Consider the following 19,231-nt stretch of genomic DNA (forward strand, 5'->3'; position numbering starts at 1 on the left):
CTTCTCCTGGGGAGGACAACGCGACAAGCTATGTAGGGGCTTAAAGCGTTCCAACTTTACCTCCGCTGGCAGCGTGGTTAATGTGCAAAAGCTACTCGTCACAGCTGCGACAGACAAAGTGCGCAGGTGCTCGACAAAACAGTTCTCGCAGAAGAACCCAGCAAGTACCCGCGCCAAGTTCAAGAAAGCGCTGAAGCCACAATACAGAAAGAAGTGTGGAGTGCATTAGGCTGCACATCACTATCCCAGGTTTCCCGGATAACTTTTCATGGTAATCTTCGCGTCCCAATACTAAGCTTGCATGCATCGTAAGCACACCATGTAAAATTTATCTAAAGATGTATGCATTTGAATATAGCTCCCCGTTACGCACTACCATCATAAAAACCGGAATCAAGCGAGCAGGGCCAAATTAACACGTTGTACTTTTTATTTTCCGAGACGTTCGCCACTGGTGGCTTTAATGAATGAGAGAGAAAATGATAAACGAAAGGCAAGGACGCTAACCAGGACAGAGCCCGGCTTGCTACCCTACACTAAAGGAGGGGAAAAGGGGTGGGGGGGGGAGATTAATAGAAGAAGGGAAAGTGCACTGTAGATTTCGCCGACGTATTAACATCAATGACAGTCACTCAGTTCGGATCACAGGCAGTCGCTCAATCCGGTAGTTTTCAATAATCGCAACAGCGCTTCTGTGGCCTGTCGTAGAGGCGATGAGTGAGGCCACGGTCCCAAGATCTTGGTCAAGGTGAGCGGCTTGCTATCTGATTTAGAGCTGTGCATAGGTCATGTCTTGTGTTTATAAAAAGTTTATTTCGACACTAGACGATACGAACACTGAGTCACAATTACGGCACGATTCTACCAGGACGATAACATATAAAAAACGAAACACAGCACGTTTTCAATGTAATGTCCGAGCCCTCACGCACCAACATATGAACACACATACCCTTTCATTTTCAAAAGATGGGCAGTAGCACAGTAGGGGTTCTATAGTCTTCTCGACACCGCAGGCATTGCACTCGGCGCCATCACCCATTCCAATCAACCACGTATATGCATTGGTGAATGCGACAATGAGTTTTAGCGAGTGTCATTGTGAAGCGTCCATCTTACGGTTCCGTTCGTGATGGAGGCCCAAGGTTGAAACTCAAAAAGAAAACTTGCCATAACGTGAAAGCAGCATTCTGCTGCCATATAGAAAAGTACTTGCACGTTTCTCTTATTGTGGCCTCGGGTTTCCCAGGTGGATGACAAAAAGAAGCAGTTTATTGACTGGAAAAGGCCGAGAGGTCGGCCCCCAGGTGGATGACAAATTTTCCTTTCTACCTTCCACATGGCGGATTTCATTATTTACTCATGCTGCGAAAACCATTGAATAAAATGAGTTAACGTGTGCATTGAACAATGTTTTCTATGCTGTTCGCCTTACCTCTGAGACGTATAATGGCCAATGTATATCCCGAAGCGTGTTAAGGGCGTTCAACAAAGCCACAGGATCTAGTAATATTTTTGTCGTATGCGCTCTTAAGACTCGCGCGACAAGGGCTATCAAAACATTGCCCGCGAGCGCCTGCGCTTGCTCATTCCCGTTCTCAGTCCCCAGTATATATTATAGAGAAAGGCGCGTGAACTACAACGATGACGACCGGTGGCTCGCCGTAGAAGAAACACGACGAAAACGTTTCGTACCGCCACAAGCACAAGGTACCCCGAGGCGCGGAGCGCGCAGAGAGCTCCGGAGAGAGTTCTCTTTCTCTCTCCAGTTCACCGATAGGGGTTCCGGCGTGCCGCTGCATATAGGAAGCAAGCCTCAGAGATAGTGCGACGAAACGCTCTTCGATAGATAGGCGAGGCGGCAGCAGGCCTCGAGTGTGGAAAGGAAAGGAGGAGTGTTTGCTCACTCGGCAGACGACGACACAGACTTTGGGATGCAAACAGGTCTTTGACCCTGAATGCTGGCAGCGGCACAGCAGTCGCTGCGCTCGTGATTTTATACGCGCGCGCACGCGCACGTCACCAGCGGAGATGTCAGCCGAGCGCGGAACGCGACGCGCGATCCGACGGCCCCCCGGTTGTCACCGTCGCTCGCGCCTCGCCGCGCGCTCGTAAAGCGGCACTGCCAGCGGTCAGCGCGGTAGCCCTGCTCGAACGCCCCGTTCATCGTGCATTCGCCGGAGCCCGCATATGCGATTTCAAACTCGCGATCAACAACCAGGTCGGTCGATCGATCGATAGATTGAATGATTGACTGACTGACTGATTGATTGATAATGCTCGAAATTATGACAGAGGGTCTATGTATGCCATAGTGAAGGACTCTGTAGCACCTTGAGCGCCTGCGGTTCTTTACCATGCACACAAATAACGGTGCACGAGTGGTCTTTCTCAAAATTGCGACTTCAAGATCAGCAGCAGAACAACAAATGAGCTTGAGCAAGGGCAGCGAGCTTCGTCATTGCATAACGAAAACAGCACACATGACGAGAGAGGCACGAGAAAAAAACGGAAAAAAAGAAAAAGGAGGCTCTTCTGTGTGGCTGCCTTGTGTACTAAATTCGTATATGCATTACGGCAGAACCGTCCTCCAACGTTATTCAACGTAGAAGATATCCTTCAATTTCAGGTAAAGCAAATTTGCTTTACACGACGGAACGAATCGGCGATTTGGTCCATCGTGAAGGAGCAGAGCACATAATGAGATGGTCGAGTAAGACCGGCTGTGGCGACGCGGTGTTGCGAACTCCCCTGAAAAAAAGCACTATGCGAGTGCAAGATCTGTGCAACGTTAAGGCACTGACTTCAGGCGCTGCGGCTCACTTTGCCAGCGACTTATAAAACTGTAATCTTCCGCCAAAAGCAAGTGAAGCGCAACAAGAAAAAAATAAATTAAAGGTTACCAAAGTGAGAGAGGAGATGAAAAGCTGGAAATCGAAGCTATGAAACCGAGCTGCAAACCCCATCGAATTGGTGGCGATGAGCCCGCAAGAAATTCCGAGTAGGCGGAAGGCGCGCTGTGCAGAAAATGTAATCGAACTTTGAACCTGGTATGAGGGCTGTTGTCAAGTCGGGGGTCCGTGCGGCCACGTGCGGTCACGAAGGTTCCACGGATGGTGCCGTGCCAGCTGCCGGGAGAAAGAAGGGTGCCGAGCGACGTTCAAGTGAATGTACATGTTCGAGTTTTACAAAAGCGGCTCCCTGACTGTCGGAGCACAGTACATGCATGTCCGAGCCTCCCCTCAGAGCCGTCCAGATCCACTTTTTATCCCGTCTATGCCCCCTTTCATCTGTCGAGGGAATTCGCTGTTCTACTCGGCCAATCACAAACGCCGAACCGCTCACAATATCCCGCCCATGACGTCGAGCCTTTCCGTCGGACACTGGCCACCAACGTTGCACAATCACTTCCACATACGAGTGATACTTAAGTAGGTGGGAATATGGTCACTACCATGAGTCTCGATGTCAGAGAACCATCGAACATTTTGATCAAGTTGCCGTGACACCAAGGTCAAGTCTAAGCAACTGCTGTAGTTCGAACCACGCAAGTACGTCGGACTGCCATCGTTCATAATGCTAAGTTCATGGTCGGAAGCAAATTCCACAAGTTTCCGGCCCCTCGAATCTATTCTGGAGCTTCCCCAAGCCAAGTGATGAGCATTAAAGTCTCCCGTGATAATCCAGGGTCCAGTAGTCGCCGTCAGGATGTCTCGCAATCGGTCGCCGTCGAACCGACTATATGGGGATATGTAAGCGCCGATAAGGGTGAAGGCCACTTTATTCTTTGTAATGCGGAGACACACGTATTGGTTTCCATCATGAGGCTGCACGGAGTGGGGAATGTAAGTCAGTTCTGTACGGATGTAAACAATTACTTTGCTGGATTGCCCGCACGTCGACGCCATAAAGGCTTCGTATCCAGAGAGTCTTAGCGCTTTGGACACGTTCGGTTCACATATTACCACTACAGGAAATTGGTGCGTGAAAACGTATTGGCGGAAACATGAAATCCGTGATTTAAGTCCTCTGGCATTCCACTGGAAAATCGTCGCGCTACGCACTTCATCACGGAATGAAGGCAGTGGAAGAGCCATTGTGCTTATGCGAGATTTGCAAGCTTCTCCTCTTGTACTTCCCGACAAGTATATATAAGGTGGTCAACGTATAAGACAAAGGTGGAAGAGGCATGCAAAGAAGGATTTACCGGCACCATTGAGAATCTTATTACAAGTGTACTGGAATCGTCTAAGTACACATTTACATCCGCTAAAAAACGTACGGATTTTGACATGGAGCTTGAGCGACTTCGAACCATTCGCAGAAGAGCCGAGAGGCGATACAGGCGCACGAAGTCAATTCATGACCTTAGAGTCGCTCGACGTATACAGAAGAAAATCCAACGTCGTATGGACAGGCTGGAGGAACAACGGTGGAAGACGTTCTGCGAATCACTTGACCCCCGCAAGCCACTGTCTATCATATGGAGGACGGTGCGCGGCCTTGGCTCGTCTCCACAGCAACGACACCCATTCTCATCCCTAGCCCTCTATCAAGGCCGCTCACAGGTCGATATAGCCGAAGACTTCTGTGTGAAGACTGCGGGCAGTGTGGTCACCATCAGTGGCGAAATTCTGGGTGAGGTTCCTGCGACACGCTTCCCGGAATTGAATGTGTCCTTCTCACTTGAGGAATTGGACGCTGCTCTGGCCTCATGCAGGCGCTCATCGTCGCCAGGACCAGACGGCATCACCTACGCTGCTTTATGCCACCTAGGTGAAGATGGCCGAAGCAGACTTCTGGAATGTTATAACCAGTCATGGACTGATGGCGTCGTTCCTGAGCGGTGGAAGTCCAGCCGCTTGATACCACTCCTGAAGCCTGGAAAGTCGCCACTTGACCTAGCGTCCTACCGACCCATTGCGCTGTCCAGCTGTGTTGGGAAGGTCATGGAGAGAATGATTCTCACCCGCCTAGAATGGTATCTTGAGCGCCACAACGTATACCCCGATGCCATGGCTGGTTTTAGAAGAGGCCGTTCGTCTATTGACAACGTCATCGATCTAGTCACGTCTGTACAACAAGAAAAACACCACAAGCGTATACCGGTTGCACTATTCCTCGACGTGAAAAGCGCCTACGACAATGTAACGCATGAAGCCATCCTTGATGCCCTGGAAAATAATGGAATTGGTGGACGCATGTTTCGGTGGATTCGGAGCTATCTATTCAAAAGATCCTTCTTTGTGCACAGTGCAGATGGCCGAACTACTGACCATTACACTTATCGTGGCGTCCCTCAGGGTGGGGTTCTTAGCCCCACTTTGTTCAACCTTGCAATCCTTGGCCTTGCCGACGTTCTACCGCATACAGTAAACCTCTCAATATATGCTGACGACGTATGCATATGGGCCTCGGGAGTTACACGTCTCCAGGTGCGTGCACGGCTCCAAAAAGCAGTGACTCTAACATCATCGTACCTGCGTGCGCAAGGCCTAAGCATTTCGACCGAGAAGTGCGCCTTAGTTGCCTTTACCCACAAGCCCATGACCTGGTACCCCATTTCTATTGACCACCAACCAATTTCGTACGCAAAAACTCACCGATTCCTAGGCGTTATTATAGACAGAGACCTTTCATGGAGCCCCCACATCTCATACTTGAAGAAGAGGCTTACTTCTATCTCCCATATACTAAGGTTTCTTGCCGGTAAAACGAGGGGCACATCCGTGGCATCTATGCTTCAACTATACAGGACGCTCTTCCTAGGATACTTGCGATACAGCACACCAGTGCTGTCCAATGCTAACAAAACTAGCATCCATGTCCTACAGAGCATTCAAGGTCAAGCCCTTCGAACATGTCTGGGGCTACCTCGAAATGCTTCAACCGTGGCAACAATTGCCCTCGCGAGAGACAACCTAATAAGGACCTATATAGATATCGACACACTCCGGGCGCATGTTCGCCATATATCCAGAGTCCCTGACCACCATCTCGCTCACTTGCCTGAGAAAAGACCCAAGGCAGCGTTCTCCAGATCGATTGCGGCTAACCGGCACTCTTTGTCTTTGAGGCACTCACCCGCAACAAGAACGCCATCCCCTATGTGGTGCTTGAAGAAGCCTCCTGTGTACCTTGCTGTTCCAGGAATAGTGAAGAAAGCTAGCCTGCCCACCGCGGCTCTCAAGCAGACCACATTGGAACTTCTACATTTTTCATATGCTAACCGAATTCATGTTTACACGGATGGTTCCGTGTCCGAAAATTCTACGGGCGCCGTTGTTCTACCATCTCAATCGGTCGTCATCAAGTTCAAAACTTCTCACGTAACGACATCTACAGGTTCTGAACTGGCTGCTCTTCGCGCTGCTGTCGAATACATTGAAAAAGAACCGCCCAACAAATGGGCAATATTTTGTGACTCGAAAGCAGCCCTCCAGAGCTTGCGAAGCTTACGACGTGGCAATTATGAACAGCTGGTGTCACAAATCAACGAAACCTGCCATAGCGCATCTGAACGAGGACATGACATCATATTTCAGTGGCTGCCGGGACACTGTGGCATCGTTGGTAATCACCTCGCCGATGACGCTGCCCGACGTGCCCAGGCTGGCTCACCGACAGTCCTTATACCTTTATCCAGAGTCGACGCTGCAAGAGAGCTTCGCAGTCTTGCTCGTGCAATCACGTTAGGTGTCTGGCATACACCACAGAACTCTAAGTGTCGTTTACACAGTCTCGACCCATCACTAAAACTTACATTACCAGCGAACCTTCCACGACGTGACGCAACACTGCTGTGTCGGCTGTGGGTAGGAGTAGCATTCACCAACTCCTACAGCTACCGCATTGGAATGGCGGATTCACCAATGTGCGCTAAGTGCAAGTGTGAAGAGACCATCAGTCACCTTCTGTGCCACTGTTCTCGCTTCGATAATCAACGTGAGACTCTCCAGTGTGCATTAAATAGACTGGATGACAGGCCATTCACGGAAGCGAAGATCTTGGGAGCCTGGCCTCACAGCTCATTGGCCCAAAAAGCAGTTTGAGCGCTTTTTCGCTACCTGAAGGCAACGGACTTGAGTGCCCGACTATAGACAACCTACACTTAAGTTCTCTCTCTTTCTCTTTCACTCCCCATTCCCCTCCCCACGCGTAGGGTAGCAAACTGGACTCAGTCTAGTTAACCTCCCTGCCTTTCCGTCTTCCCTTCTCTCTCTCTCTCTCTCTCTCTCTCTCCACATACGAGGCAAACACGTCGCAAACGGTTCATGTCATGTCAACCATGTTCAGTTCATGTCAACCCTGTTCCCACGAGAGTCCTCAACAATGGCCCTTCGATCGATTGGTGGCCTCTTCGTAACCAATCTCAGGATCGGGAGACAGGCCTTGGGGGTAGTCGGAGGGTGGCGTTGTCGTCTTGAAGTGAGCTGTCATTGTTTACGCCAGGTTCACTCGTAGTCTGGGTGGGCACTCGTCTTGCCTATAAGCTCTGGGCGGTCGAAAAGCCGATTATACGAAAATTAAATGCTTGTTCGTTAGTCTCAAGTGGCCCTGATTTAGTCGCCAGCACTCTGGCTTTGAGAAAACAACGGAGCGTGAAGAGCACTGCACGTCTGCCGGTGCAGCATCCTTTGTTCCGAGGGATCGTCAGGCACAACATGGCTGACCGAACTGAGGCACCTGAAAGTCAGCTGCACTGCCGCTCGAGATAGGCACAAAATTGCAGCCGTGAAAGCAACCCACGCCTCGTGCAAGTGGCCTCTAAATGTCCGTGTTTTTTTTCCCCCTTACTTTTCTTCTTTCTCGTCTGCTTTGGCTATGCTGTACTGTTCAGAACTTTTCGCTTCTTATTTCGCGTGAGAGTCGTGGAATCGGATTAACCGAGGCCAGTAATTGCTCAACCAGACAAATGATGAAAATGGACAACAAACTAAGAGGCGTTGACTGCATCCAATCAGCATATCAGCCTCTTTGGGATAGCACTTCGGAGTGCGCGCCAATCGGGTGGAACGGCTGAATTCACCACGTTGAGCGACTACTGTGCATACATCTCCTGGTGCTTAAGTGACTTTTTCCCAGCAGAGGGTCAGTTTGAATACTCAGCGTTTTGATACCCTATCCCCTCCATAGGGTAACAAAGCCGGACGTTGTATATCTCTATTTGCAGCGTAAATGTCGTGACGTTGACGAACGAGCGTCATTACATGTTACTTTACTCGACAGGGTAAGACAAAATGGGTGCGATCAGGAAACCTACAGGCAACCTCGGGTGACGCATAACTGGGCCAACTCGAGATCTCCCGGAGGGGCTTGCGTTCAGCTGCAGACTTATTTATCTTTCGGCCTTCAGGATCATTCAGGGGTTACAAGAAGGAGCAAGCAAATCCGTAACGTAAGATCGGCGAGCTGTTCAGACAGTTCATTAGAAAGTGCAGACTTGAACATTGTGGTAGCTTTAATGAATAAGGTCCATTATCAGAAGGAAGAAGAGACGTTAGCAGAGTCGACAGTCTGTTTACGGCGGCGGCCTAGCGCATCTCACGCGAAGCGAACGCCCTTGACAGCGCTAGAGACCAACTAGCTCAATTCAAGATACTGCTCGATCTTGCGCAACTCTTGCCGGACGACCGGGTGCGTACGCCGTACACGGCGGTACCCCAGTTGTGGGGGATAACTACGACGAGAAAGACAGCAGTAATGTGACATACTCACATGCTTTCCGTAGTGGTCCTCGAACGCGTACTTGCTGGGTTCCGGCGGCGTACCGGAGACGGCCGCGGTGTGGGGCGTCAGCGTTGGCGGAAGGTGCATCATGTGCGGGGCGCCAGTGGCCAGGCTGAACAGCGGCGGCGCCTGGGACAGCGCAGAGATGGCAGCCGCCGGGAGCAGAGCCGTGGCTCCGCTCGCCGCCGCCCGGGCGGCCAGCGCACTGAGCGGGCCGGAGTCCGGCACCCGCAGAGGACCCGGCGAAGAAGAGACCACGGCATTTGGAGCCGGGATGCGTGGCTCAGAGGACAGGCCGCCCGCGTGCGCCATCGTCGACCCATTGCTTGCGGCCGGGGGCGTGTTGCTCGAGTGGTCGCTGTTGCAGTTGTTGGCCAGCGGGACGGGACTCCTGCGAGTGGACAGCACCGCGGAGGGAGACGAATGATGCAACGTTTAACTCGCGTGCATTCAAGAAGCAAGCGAAGCTTCGCTATTAGTAGCAGGTGCCAGACAGCAACGCATAAGTGCGTAATGCGCGTTCGGCACTTGGGGTGTCGGTACTGTTAGTTTGTTTCCAACAAAAGTTGTACCTGCCGCATTGCGCTTACCTTCAACGACGAACACAGATGCCGACACAGCGATTCACAATTAGAGCGCAAAATGACGCTGATCGTCTAATAATCTATAAGCTAACTTGACAGAGCTTCTGTCGATTCTGCGTAAGCACATATATTAATGTCAGCGGCAAAGGCATCCCCATAAGAATACTATGCTCCCATGTCAAATTGGTAGTGTGAGAGTCGTCTATTGTTTTTTATTTGGGGCAATGGCAATTGGGGGGGGGGGCACCAAGTACATTTTGTGGAGATCGGCGCATGCAATATGCGGCGAAAGGTCATGCAGAACCTGTATTTGTAGTGAACTCCAGGGCCACTGTCCCCGCGCTGACTTGGCGCTTGCATCAGTGCCAACGCGTACAGTACATACATGCATGCACGATTTCAGCTGCGAATCAGCACGTTTCACTCCGCAGCACCCAGCATTCAGCATGTTTTCAGCAGGCAGGGAATCTCATATACTTTAGGCTACATGTGAGCGCCGCCACTATACAAGCGCACAGTTCCTTCCTGCGCATGCTCAGTAAGAGCCGCTCCCTGCAACTGGATTCCTGGACTTTAAGCCGCATGCTGTGTGAACTGCGTGGTAGGTCGTCGTCGTTTGATTTCTCCAAAGCTATAACATGGAGAGATCCGGCGAAAACGGTATTGTCTATAAATCCTGAATAGTTCGAAGTTCGTGCACCTTCTATTGAACTACATGCAAAGCAGCACCTTGCCTCTTCGCGAGAAAATTGCGTGAAACTTCAAAGCTGGAATCTGAAGAGCCATGCCCTTCGTGCGCACACCTTAAGTGAGCGATACACATCAAACGCGCAAGTCATTGATAGACGGCTAGATTTTCTTCGTCAATAGTACCTAAGTTCTTTCCGTTCCAAGGAGATTACGAACTTAACTGAATCGATGTGTAGCTCAAACGGGGCAGGCTAAGCGACAGAGAAATTGGACTTCTATGTCGTCTTGGGTGCCCCGTTTGAGCTCGCTACAACACGTATACATCGCGTAGTGCCTCAGTTTAAATCACCCTCTGAATACTCGGGCTGATTTTTTTTCGCAGTCGCTTATGGTTGCAAGTACACTCAACCTTAGGCTCTCACTGCATAGCATGCCCAAAACGCCGAGTCACTTTTATATTGCCGCACTTGCGTTCCGAAGCTTAACCTTGTCTCAAAACCCGGTACTGCGAACTGACCGCCGTGATGAAAACATGGCTACAGAAATAGGGTATCTTTGTCTCTTCTGTTAACTGTCACCTTTGTGATTTGACAGAGACAATTGAACATTGTTTCATTAGCTGCAGTGACGCCATCCTATTTTGGGATGCCTTCCAACGGACTTCAAAAAGAGTTTGAGATTAACGCTTATAATGTGCGATATCTGCTGCCGACCCCTGAAATAGTGCACCTTTCGATATGTTTTTTTCTCATGGGAATGCACACTTCGTGGAAAACGCGAATGATGGACCGAAACGCCAAAACGGTGGTACCTACAATGGTACATTTTATCCAAATGACACTACACCTAAAACATGTTTATGATGGACTCGATGTACAACCGGACTGGTACTCTATTTTCGTGAGGTGCTATCCTTACCACCCTTCTAAAGTGAAACCAACGTTTCTACTCACAGTATGAACGCTGCCTTTTCTGTGTGGGACTTTCATTGTGCCCTCCGTCCTCTAACTATGCAGAACTGTTGAATGTGGGGTTGAATGCTACTATAATAAACACCTTGAAAAAAAAAAAGAAGACCGCCGTGGTGAATTGATAGAGTACCTGACTTGTGAGCGAGAGGTCTTGAGTTCGAATCCCACTTTCGAGCACGTTTTTTTTTTTTCAGCCAGTATTTCTTTATTAGGGTATAAATGGCTAGTTTCTATAATACTCCCTCTGCGGAGCATCGGAAAGATTGACTATTATTCCCTTGGGGAACATCGGAAAAGGGCAACTGTTAGTCCTCCATGGAGTAAGCGCATGGGGAGTAACAGTTCATCCCATGTCAGATAGTCCCAAAAAGGACTAACCTCCCTACCCCTTTCAGTCCTTTTTTTCTTAGGAGTGTACACTGACCCATCATCCTGTCTGCTGCGGACGCTGCCGTTGTTTCCACCGTTGTTACTGCCGCCGCTGACGCCACTGTTGTTGTGCGGATGGTAGCGAGCGAGCACGTCAGACTGCGCGTCGTCGTTGCTCAACTCGCCGTCGAGCGGCGTCCGGCGCTCCTCGTCGTCGTCGCCGGAGCCGCCGTACTCCGACTCGTTGAGCTCCTCCTCCTCGGGGTTCGACTGCAGCACGAGAACAAGCAACGCCGAGGTTAACGCGAGCTCGTCATACACAGATTACACGTGGGCAACATCATCCCGGTTAAACGACTAGTCTCCGTTCGACGCGAGCTGTGTGGTAAACCTTGAACATATAACTATTGTGGCGTTTACGTAAACCCGACGAGTACGGGTCGAGTCAATTGAGAGATTCACATTAGGGGATGTCAGAGGCGTTTCATTTGCGTTCCTTAATCAAAGGCTCTCTAGCGTGTCGCGGGTTGACATCGATAGCTGTTTGGGCAGAGAGAGTGAGAGTTGAGTCAGGCTGGGCAAGCCCAATTGCACGGGGTTAAGTGCAACGGTCGTGATGACGTCACCTTCTCCGAAATTCGCGAATCGGGAAGTTTGCGCCCGTGCCACAGGTCACGAACGATGTGTTCGAAGGACAACTGCGAGTATGTTCACTCAGGCTCAACTCGCACACATGCCGCGCGTAGCCGCAACTGCAGTTCGCGGCTGAATCGCCGATACCACTGCACGGGCCCATTCGCGCTAGCTCTGCCGTCCAACGCGAGTGAACGGGCGAACGTTAACTCGGATGTGCGCAACCGGAAGGTCGGCGTTAGGGAACGCCCCACTGATGAACCAATGGGAGGCCAAGGAAACAGGCTAGGCACTGCCTTCGTGCGCCAAAGGCAATAAATCAGGACGCGCTGAAAGCGCCTCCGATGTAACGCGCCGCGTCTGCTGTAAACAGCCACGCATGATTTACTCGGCGTATAGCAGCAGCGCACGAGGCGACGCCCTTGTGCGCGACGCTCCGCAGGCCCCCTTCGTTGGAAGGTTTCGCGTTTTCACGCCAAGCCGGCTTCGTCTCACCAAAGCAGGATCTCCTGCGCCGTACGGACAATTATCCCCGCGCGACATTCTCCGCCGTACTGTCAAGCGAGGTTCAACGTTTCTTCTAAACATTTCAAACAGCGCTCTCTTTTGACGAGGTAACCAGCAGGTCGAAAAATGTATGCCTCCGTATTTTCCAGGCAGAGAAAAATGACTGATTAAGAGGTAAATGTGGCGAGTAAGGGCGTGTCTTCCGCCACTAAATAATTGAGCCAATCTCTTTAATGACTTGACGGAAACGTTCATACACATGGTCTAACCTCTCAGCAGTACAAAATCCCAAGGATCAACGCTGCTTCGCTTTCGAATGTAATGGCAACTATTTTGAACAAAAATTATGCAGCTTCTGTCACTTGTGACCCAGGTGTGCTGCGTTAAAGGGAGCTGGTTACGTAAATCTGCGGAGGTGTAGATGTCTGTGCGTACCTTCCCTTACAGTGGCCTATAGTTGCTATTTAAGGAGCGTAATGGACCGGCCTCTATGCCTTACTTTCTCTTTTCGTTAAGCGACCCTTCAAAACACAAAACAGAAATTGCAGAGGTTAAAACTAAGTGAGCTTTCTGCACAGCTCGGTCTAATTCTTTCACATCTTTGGCTGGGCGAAAGATACCCACAAATAAACGTTTTTTTTTTTTTAACGAACTACGAAGGTAAAGACGAATGGCATCCTTGGCGCTGTTCGAAGAACGTCGTCTGGCAGCTCGTCTAAATTGCTTTCGCCGCTAAATACAACTACCGTGTATGCACGTTCATATCTCATTTGTGCCGGAAAGCGGCTTCAGGCTAATAACGAACAATGTAAGACAGGTAAAAGCGTGTGCATTGGTTGATTTTGTATAACTCCTTTCCACCTGGCCGCGATGTTGCGTAAAGGCAGCGCTCAAGCGATAGCCTTCGAGTTTTTCAAAAAAAAAAAGTATCTGCCGTCTCTGGTGGTTTCAAACAAGCAGAGAGAGGGGGGGGGGGGATAAAGAAGGAAAAGCAATCGCACAGTGACCCCAGTAAACATCGTCTGCAGCGAAAGCGAGCTGCACCGTATATCGAATGCACGCTCACAAGCCAACCGTATTTGTGAAGCATTCCCAGCTCCTCCTCGTTATTTCTGTGCGGCGATACAAATAGTCGAGCGATATACTCGGAACAGCACATGTGCTAAGGACCGCGAGCGGTAGCTGCGCGGTATACGCTACGAGGCAGACGCGTGGGTGGAGGCAACACGAGGCTCTGCGTCGCGACTAGCTGCTGCCTTCGCAGCATTGACAGCACTGTTTACAATTAGCCGAGCGGAACACGAATGTCTGCGTTCTTCCCCTTGGCTTCCGTCGAAGATGTATAGCCAAACATGCGCACGTATAGCTTGCACGGCCAAGTCCCTGCGTGGAGACTTATAGCGCCGCTGCAGGCTAGCGCAGGCTGCGCCCATGTGAGAATTCAAGAGGCCGGTCAAACGCAGCAGGGGGGCGAGAGAACACGCCGAATCGAACGTGCACGACGGTCGGGACCTTAATCACGCGAGACCCGCTGCAATTAAAAGGCGCACGGCCGCCGGCCCGCAGTGCAAGCAGGAGCGACTGAGGAGCTGCGAGTACAATTTCACTTACGCGCACGCTCGTGAATTTGCCAGGGCAAACATCCGAAGTGCATCCTTCAGGAGCAGAGGAAGGGTCCCGTAGCCTGTGGACAGGCGCAGGGGTGTAGCACCGCTGCGTACGAACAGCGAATGAAAACGCATGCGATCGCACACATCTGCTATCGCATTATTCTCGCACAGATACGCCCATCTTCTTGTAAGCTTCTGCGGACGCGAATGAGAACTTGAAGCAGAAAGGATCGGAGGCGCCGGTGCGTCAATGTGGCATGTGTCAATGTGTATGTGTGCGTGTGTGTGTGTATGTGTGCGTGCGTGCGTGTGTGTGTGCGTGTGTGTGCGCGTGTGTGTGCGTGTGTGTGCGTGTGTGAGCGCGTGTGTGCGTGCGTGTGTACATGCAGACTCAAGTCTAGTTGGCATTCAAGTAAAGCGAAGCATTCTTGGCGTCAGTGGCGCATGAACCGTGTGTGTGCGTGCGTGTAAATGAAGTGATTTTCGAGGTATAAATATTTGTATTAAAGATGAAATGTTATACACAGAAACCATTTTATTTGCAGTTAATTATAGACAGGCTGCATATTACATACACATATATACACCTAGTACGTCATACAGATGTTATTTGTTTAAATCTTCAGTGGTGGTCTCGTGCCGCGTTGCACTCGTGGTGTGGATGGCGCGTCGGTTTCTTCTAGCGCAACTGCGGATCGAAGCGCGCCAAGCGTCTTAACGCGCTGACTTGCCCGCGAAAAAGCGTGTTCTGTATCGCTCGTCGAAGCATGCGTCCACGGCGTTCGGCGCTAGAGGCCAGACGCGTAAGGAAAAGTGCCTCGGCAAGAAAACTTCGCTTTGAATTTCGTACTTGGGTCGTTCTGGCGCAACAACAGTTATCGAAGCTTGCTAGATTTGAGTGTCTGGTTTCTTTATGATATTGTTCAGTCCTTTACCGATAAGCAATTAACTACACGGGGCCTCGGTACCTCAATGGCGCTGCTGCTGCTGCACCGCGGGGTTCCGGGTTTTACTCTCGACCTCGGCGACGGCCGTGTTCTGACGGGAGCGCGGAATGCAATTACGCTCCTGAGCGGTGGTCTGGGCGGGAGCGGAAGAAAGGCGCCGGTGATTCGGCATTAATCCGGAGCAGCTGACATCAAGGGGTACATCACAGCGCGAGCATTTCTCCAGAACGCTGAGCACCGTAATTTAATCTTGCAATTAGAGAAATCCTTTAGAGCAGCGTCGCCATAGGTCTGTCGTTTTTTGGATTTTTGTTGGCTTACAAGTACTCTTCTCGCGATAAGAGTGACCTACTTGCTATTGGAGGGGCGTATACTGCATCGATTATTGTGAATTTAGTATCTCTAACTTATTCACCGTCACTCTCACTCATATGCAAATGCATTGTAGACTAAGTGCGCCAGAACGCTAAGGACGACGGACCATTCGCTTGAAAGGAAATAATAAAGATGCTATGAAATGAGTGTGTTGCCAATACTCACGGTCGTCGCACTCTGGCTTAATCGAGTGGCGTGTAAATAGCAATATATATTCACACACAAATGTGTCCACATGGTCCCATCCAAGTACAACATATCGACGCAAAATAGCCGATATCAGCACAAATAGCGGATATGGCGCGCCTGGATGGATCGACCTCGCGATAAGTGGTCGAAAGTAGAAGCGTATGGCGGGCTTTGGCCAGCCCTGTCAGAATGACCAGGCATCGAGATAAAGGGACAAGCCAAACAGCGTCAGCGGAGAATCGGCTGATTTCTCGAAACTCTGTTCTAGATCAGCAACCGATTCGCGATACCCCGGCGCGCAAACACTTGTCGGTATCAGCACCAAACCGGCGTCAGTCATCAGTGCGCAGAGCCGTGTTTCAGCGCCCACGGAAATGGCCTCGGCAAGGGCACATTCGAAGGGAGCCTTCCTAAGACCACGCCCAGAGAGAAAAATTGCTTAAAAATATCAGGCAATATATTTATGTCCTGCCTTCGTAGCTGTAGAAAGAACGTAGGAGAACGTGGTGCTCTGGCGCTGTTACTTGCGAGCGTGCTCATGATTAATTAGGTGTTAAAAAAGAACGTACAGATGCAACAGGCTGCATCTCCGAGGATGCACGCACAAGCGAAGCGACACGATGAAGGAACTTCCATAGTGGACAGCCTTCAGGCCGTCGTTTACATGAACCCTCATGGCACAGGTTCTCCAAGCCACGAGATTCATCCGTCTCTTGCGCGACGCCAGGACGGACAGAAATAAACGCAGCGCCAGCTACTGGCGCGCCGAAGAGCGCTAACTTCGCAGCGTGCGCCTCGCCCGAGCTCGGCACGCCACTGGCGCCATCAATAACTTTCTTCGGGGAGCACCGGACGCGGCTACCGGGGCTCGAGAGATGCACCGGTCTTGAGGAGCCGGAGGCCCGTCTTCCAGAGGGAGTGCCAGCGCGCAGGCGCGATGGAACAGGAAGCGAGCGGTCACGGCGCTCGAGTGCAAATCGCGAGAACAACATGCTAACCGAACACGCCTGCATCGGGACAGAAAGCTGAAACGCTCACTGCGTAAGAAATTTCGTATCACGCCTTAGCACCGTCATGAACAGCGAGGATGCTTAAAAAGGTGCTGACATATTTTCGACCTTAAAAGCGAAGTTGTTAAGGGCTAGTTCCCCCAGGATCGTGACCGTGTGTGGACACAAAACTGCCCAACGTGGGCCGATCCCGAAGAAAGCGCAATACCGGGCCGACCAGAGACGGAGGTGAAGCAGGCGGTGAGCGCTCCCCATACGTGGACCATCCCGAAGATAGTGCAATGCCAGGCCGACCCGCGGCGGAGGTAAAGCAGGCGTTGAGCACTCTCCATGCGTGGGCCGATACCGAAGATAGTGCAATGCCGGGCCGACCCGCGTCGGAGCTGAATAAGGCGTTAAACACTATCCATACGGGGCCGGTCCCGAAGTTAGTGCAATGCCTGGCCGATCCGCAGCGGAGGTATAGCAGGCGTTGAGCACTCTCCATACGTGGGCCGATCCCGAAGATAGTGCAATGCGGGCCGACCCGCGTCGGAGCTGAAGCAGGCGTTAAACACTCTGCATAGGTGGCCGGTCCCGAAGTTAGTGCAATGCCTGGCCGATCCGCAGCGGAGGTAAAGCAGGCGTTGAGCACTCTCCATACGTGGGCCGATCCCGAAGATAGTGCAATGCCGGGCCGACCCGCGTCGGAGCTGAAGCAGGCGTTAAACACTCTGCATAGGTGGCCGGTCCCGAAGTTAGTGCAATGCCTGGCCGATCCGCAGCGGAGGTAAAGCAGGCGTTGAGCACTCTCCATACGTGGGCCGATCCCGAAGATAGTGCAATACCCGGCCGACCCGCGGCAGAGGTGCAGTTCGCCTTTGAGGGGCCCACATACACAGCTTCGCTAGTCATCCTTCTTTACAGAGTGGAAGGGCACTGAGTTTTTTTAGTTAAATAATATAGCTAGACCTCAAGACCCCATATATATTTAAAGAATACTGCCAAGCCTAAGAGAGCCCTGAATAATTGACTATAAAGGCTTTTTCTACAGTTAGTTTCAGTTTCGATTTCCATGAGGCGCAAGTGTCTTGACATGATTGAAAAAGTGGCCACGTGGGAGCAGAAATCATAACGTTTGGTCACATCGGCTTGTTCACTCGTCTGCCACTCGCTGAGCTTTAGAGAAATGAAATCACCACGGTCGTGACTAATAATATCTAATATTAGTACAAGAAACCATTCGCATTATTATAAATCCGCGTTAACACAGCCTCTCTGCCACGGGAAGAAATTTGTCATACTGTCGTTGAATATCTTGAAAACAAGCTCAGACATGCAAAGGCATACATACACTTGGCGGAATGGCCAGCGGATGTAAAATCACGACACGGGTAAACGCACAGTCAACCGCTCGATAACGCGCCACACGGCATTATGGAAAGGTTGTAGCGCCCAAGCGTCGTCAATATGCGGTCAACTGAAGCGACAAGCAAAATAAACCTGCCCGAACACTTCGTAGGTTTTCGTTCGACCGCCCAACGATTTAGTATTACGAGAGGTCATTTACAGCACTGCCATTATAAGCACATGCAAGAAATTGATACGCTGGGGTACACGTTTTATAATGATCGACAAGTTGTCGCAGAGAAGAGATCTTGTAGTAGGCCAGAAGTGCACTGAAAAGAGTTCAACTTCGCTATTAAACGCATAACGGAGCGGCCACGTACACCTACTGCAAATACGACAAAGAAAAGAAAGAGAAGCGCTGAAGGGGAGAGTGAGCAAGAGATGGGTGGAATGAATCCATTAATGTGTGCCGCACGAGCGCCGGCAATGCGAGGACGCTTCCACAGACGAAGACACCCAAGGGAATCGATTGTGGTTACTCTTGGCACGTCGCTCGTGTTGAAAAATACGACAGCCATATTCCGTGCGCACGATGTCGCCTTTTTAGTGTGCTCTTGTGTCGCCGCTTTTTCTTCTCTATTTATAATAGAGCAACGCGCGGCCGGTTGTGCGGTTGCTTCCATCTCGCATCGTTGAACATGGGTCGAAATCGACGCAGACAGCTCGCAATCACCGCGATGACCCTCGGCAGCGGATTAATGCGCCCGACACGCAGCTGCTGGCCGCGGAAGAAAAATTGAGAGATGGAAGGAAGGGGCCAGCGAGCTTGCATGCGCGGCTGTCACGAAGACAGGTCGAGAGAGAGAGAGAGAGAGAGAAGTAGCAGCGCGTCGGTGCGCCGCCGAAACGACTTTCGCAAGCATGCGAAGCGACCCTCGCCGCTCTTCGATGCGAATCGGCGACATGTCCACAGCACTCCGAAGCGCGCATACAACGGAGCTCTTAATTTCACTTCCGTTCGTTAATTCGTGTCTCCTGTGCAAACTCTGCCCCCACGAATTTCTCCGGGGCGTCCTACGCAAGGCGACGGCGAGGAATGACTGGGAGTTGCCGGCTCGAGACGCCTCGTCGAACGCCGGGCATCAAATAGCCGGCATTTGCGGCGGGCGGCGGAACGAGAGGAAAACAAGGACGCCGCGCGTGCGGAAGCCGCAACAACCACTGGTCCGGCTTAATTGGCATACGCGGCGGGAGCACACTCTCGCCCTCGCGCGCGCCAGACACGTA

General features: G+C 51.2%; 1 protein-coding gene across 8 annotated transcripts in view; it reads right to left on the reverse strand.

The window, feature by feature from the left end:
• LOC135904029 (AT-rich interactive domain-containing protein 3C-like) overlaps positions 1–19,231 on the reverse strand; it is a 247,089-nt gene that overhangs the window by 160,936 nt on the left and 66,922 nt on the right. For all 8 annotated transcript variants that reach the window (XM_065434597.2, XM_065434606.2, XM_065434615.2 and 5 more), the window contains exons 2-3: positions 11,400–11,614; positions 8,719–9,121 (exon numbers count right to left, since the gene is read on the reverse strand). In XM_065434597.2, coding sequence (XP_065290669.1) covers positions 8,719–9,121; positions 11,400–11,614 — 618 coding nt within the window. The remainder of the gene's footprint in view (positions 1–8,718; positions 9,122–11,399; positions 11,615–19,231) is intronic.

This window comes from Dermacentor albipictus, chromosome 1 (genome assembly GCF_038994185.2).
Source record: "Dermacentor albipictus isolate Rhodes 1998 colony chromosome 1, USDA_Dalb.pri_finalv2, whole genome shotgun sequence".
NCBI lineage: Eukaryota > Metazoa > Arthropoda > Arachnida > Ixodida > Ixodidae > Dermacentor > Dermacentor albipictus.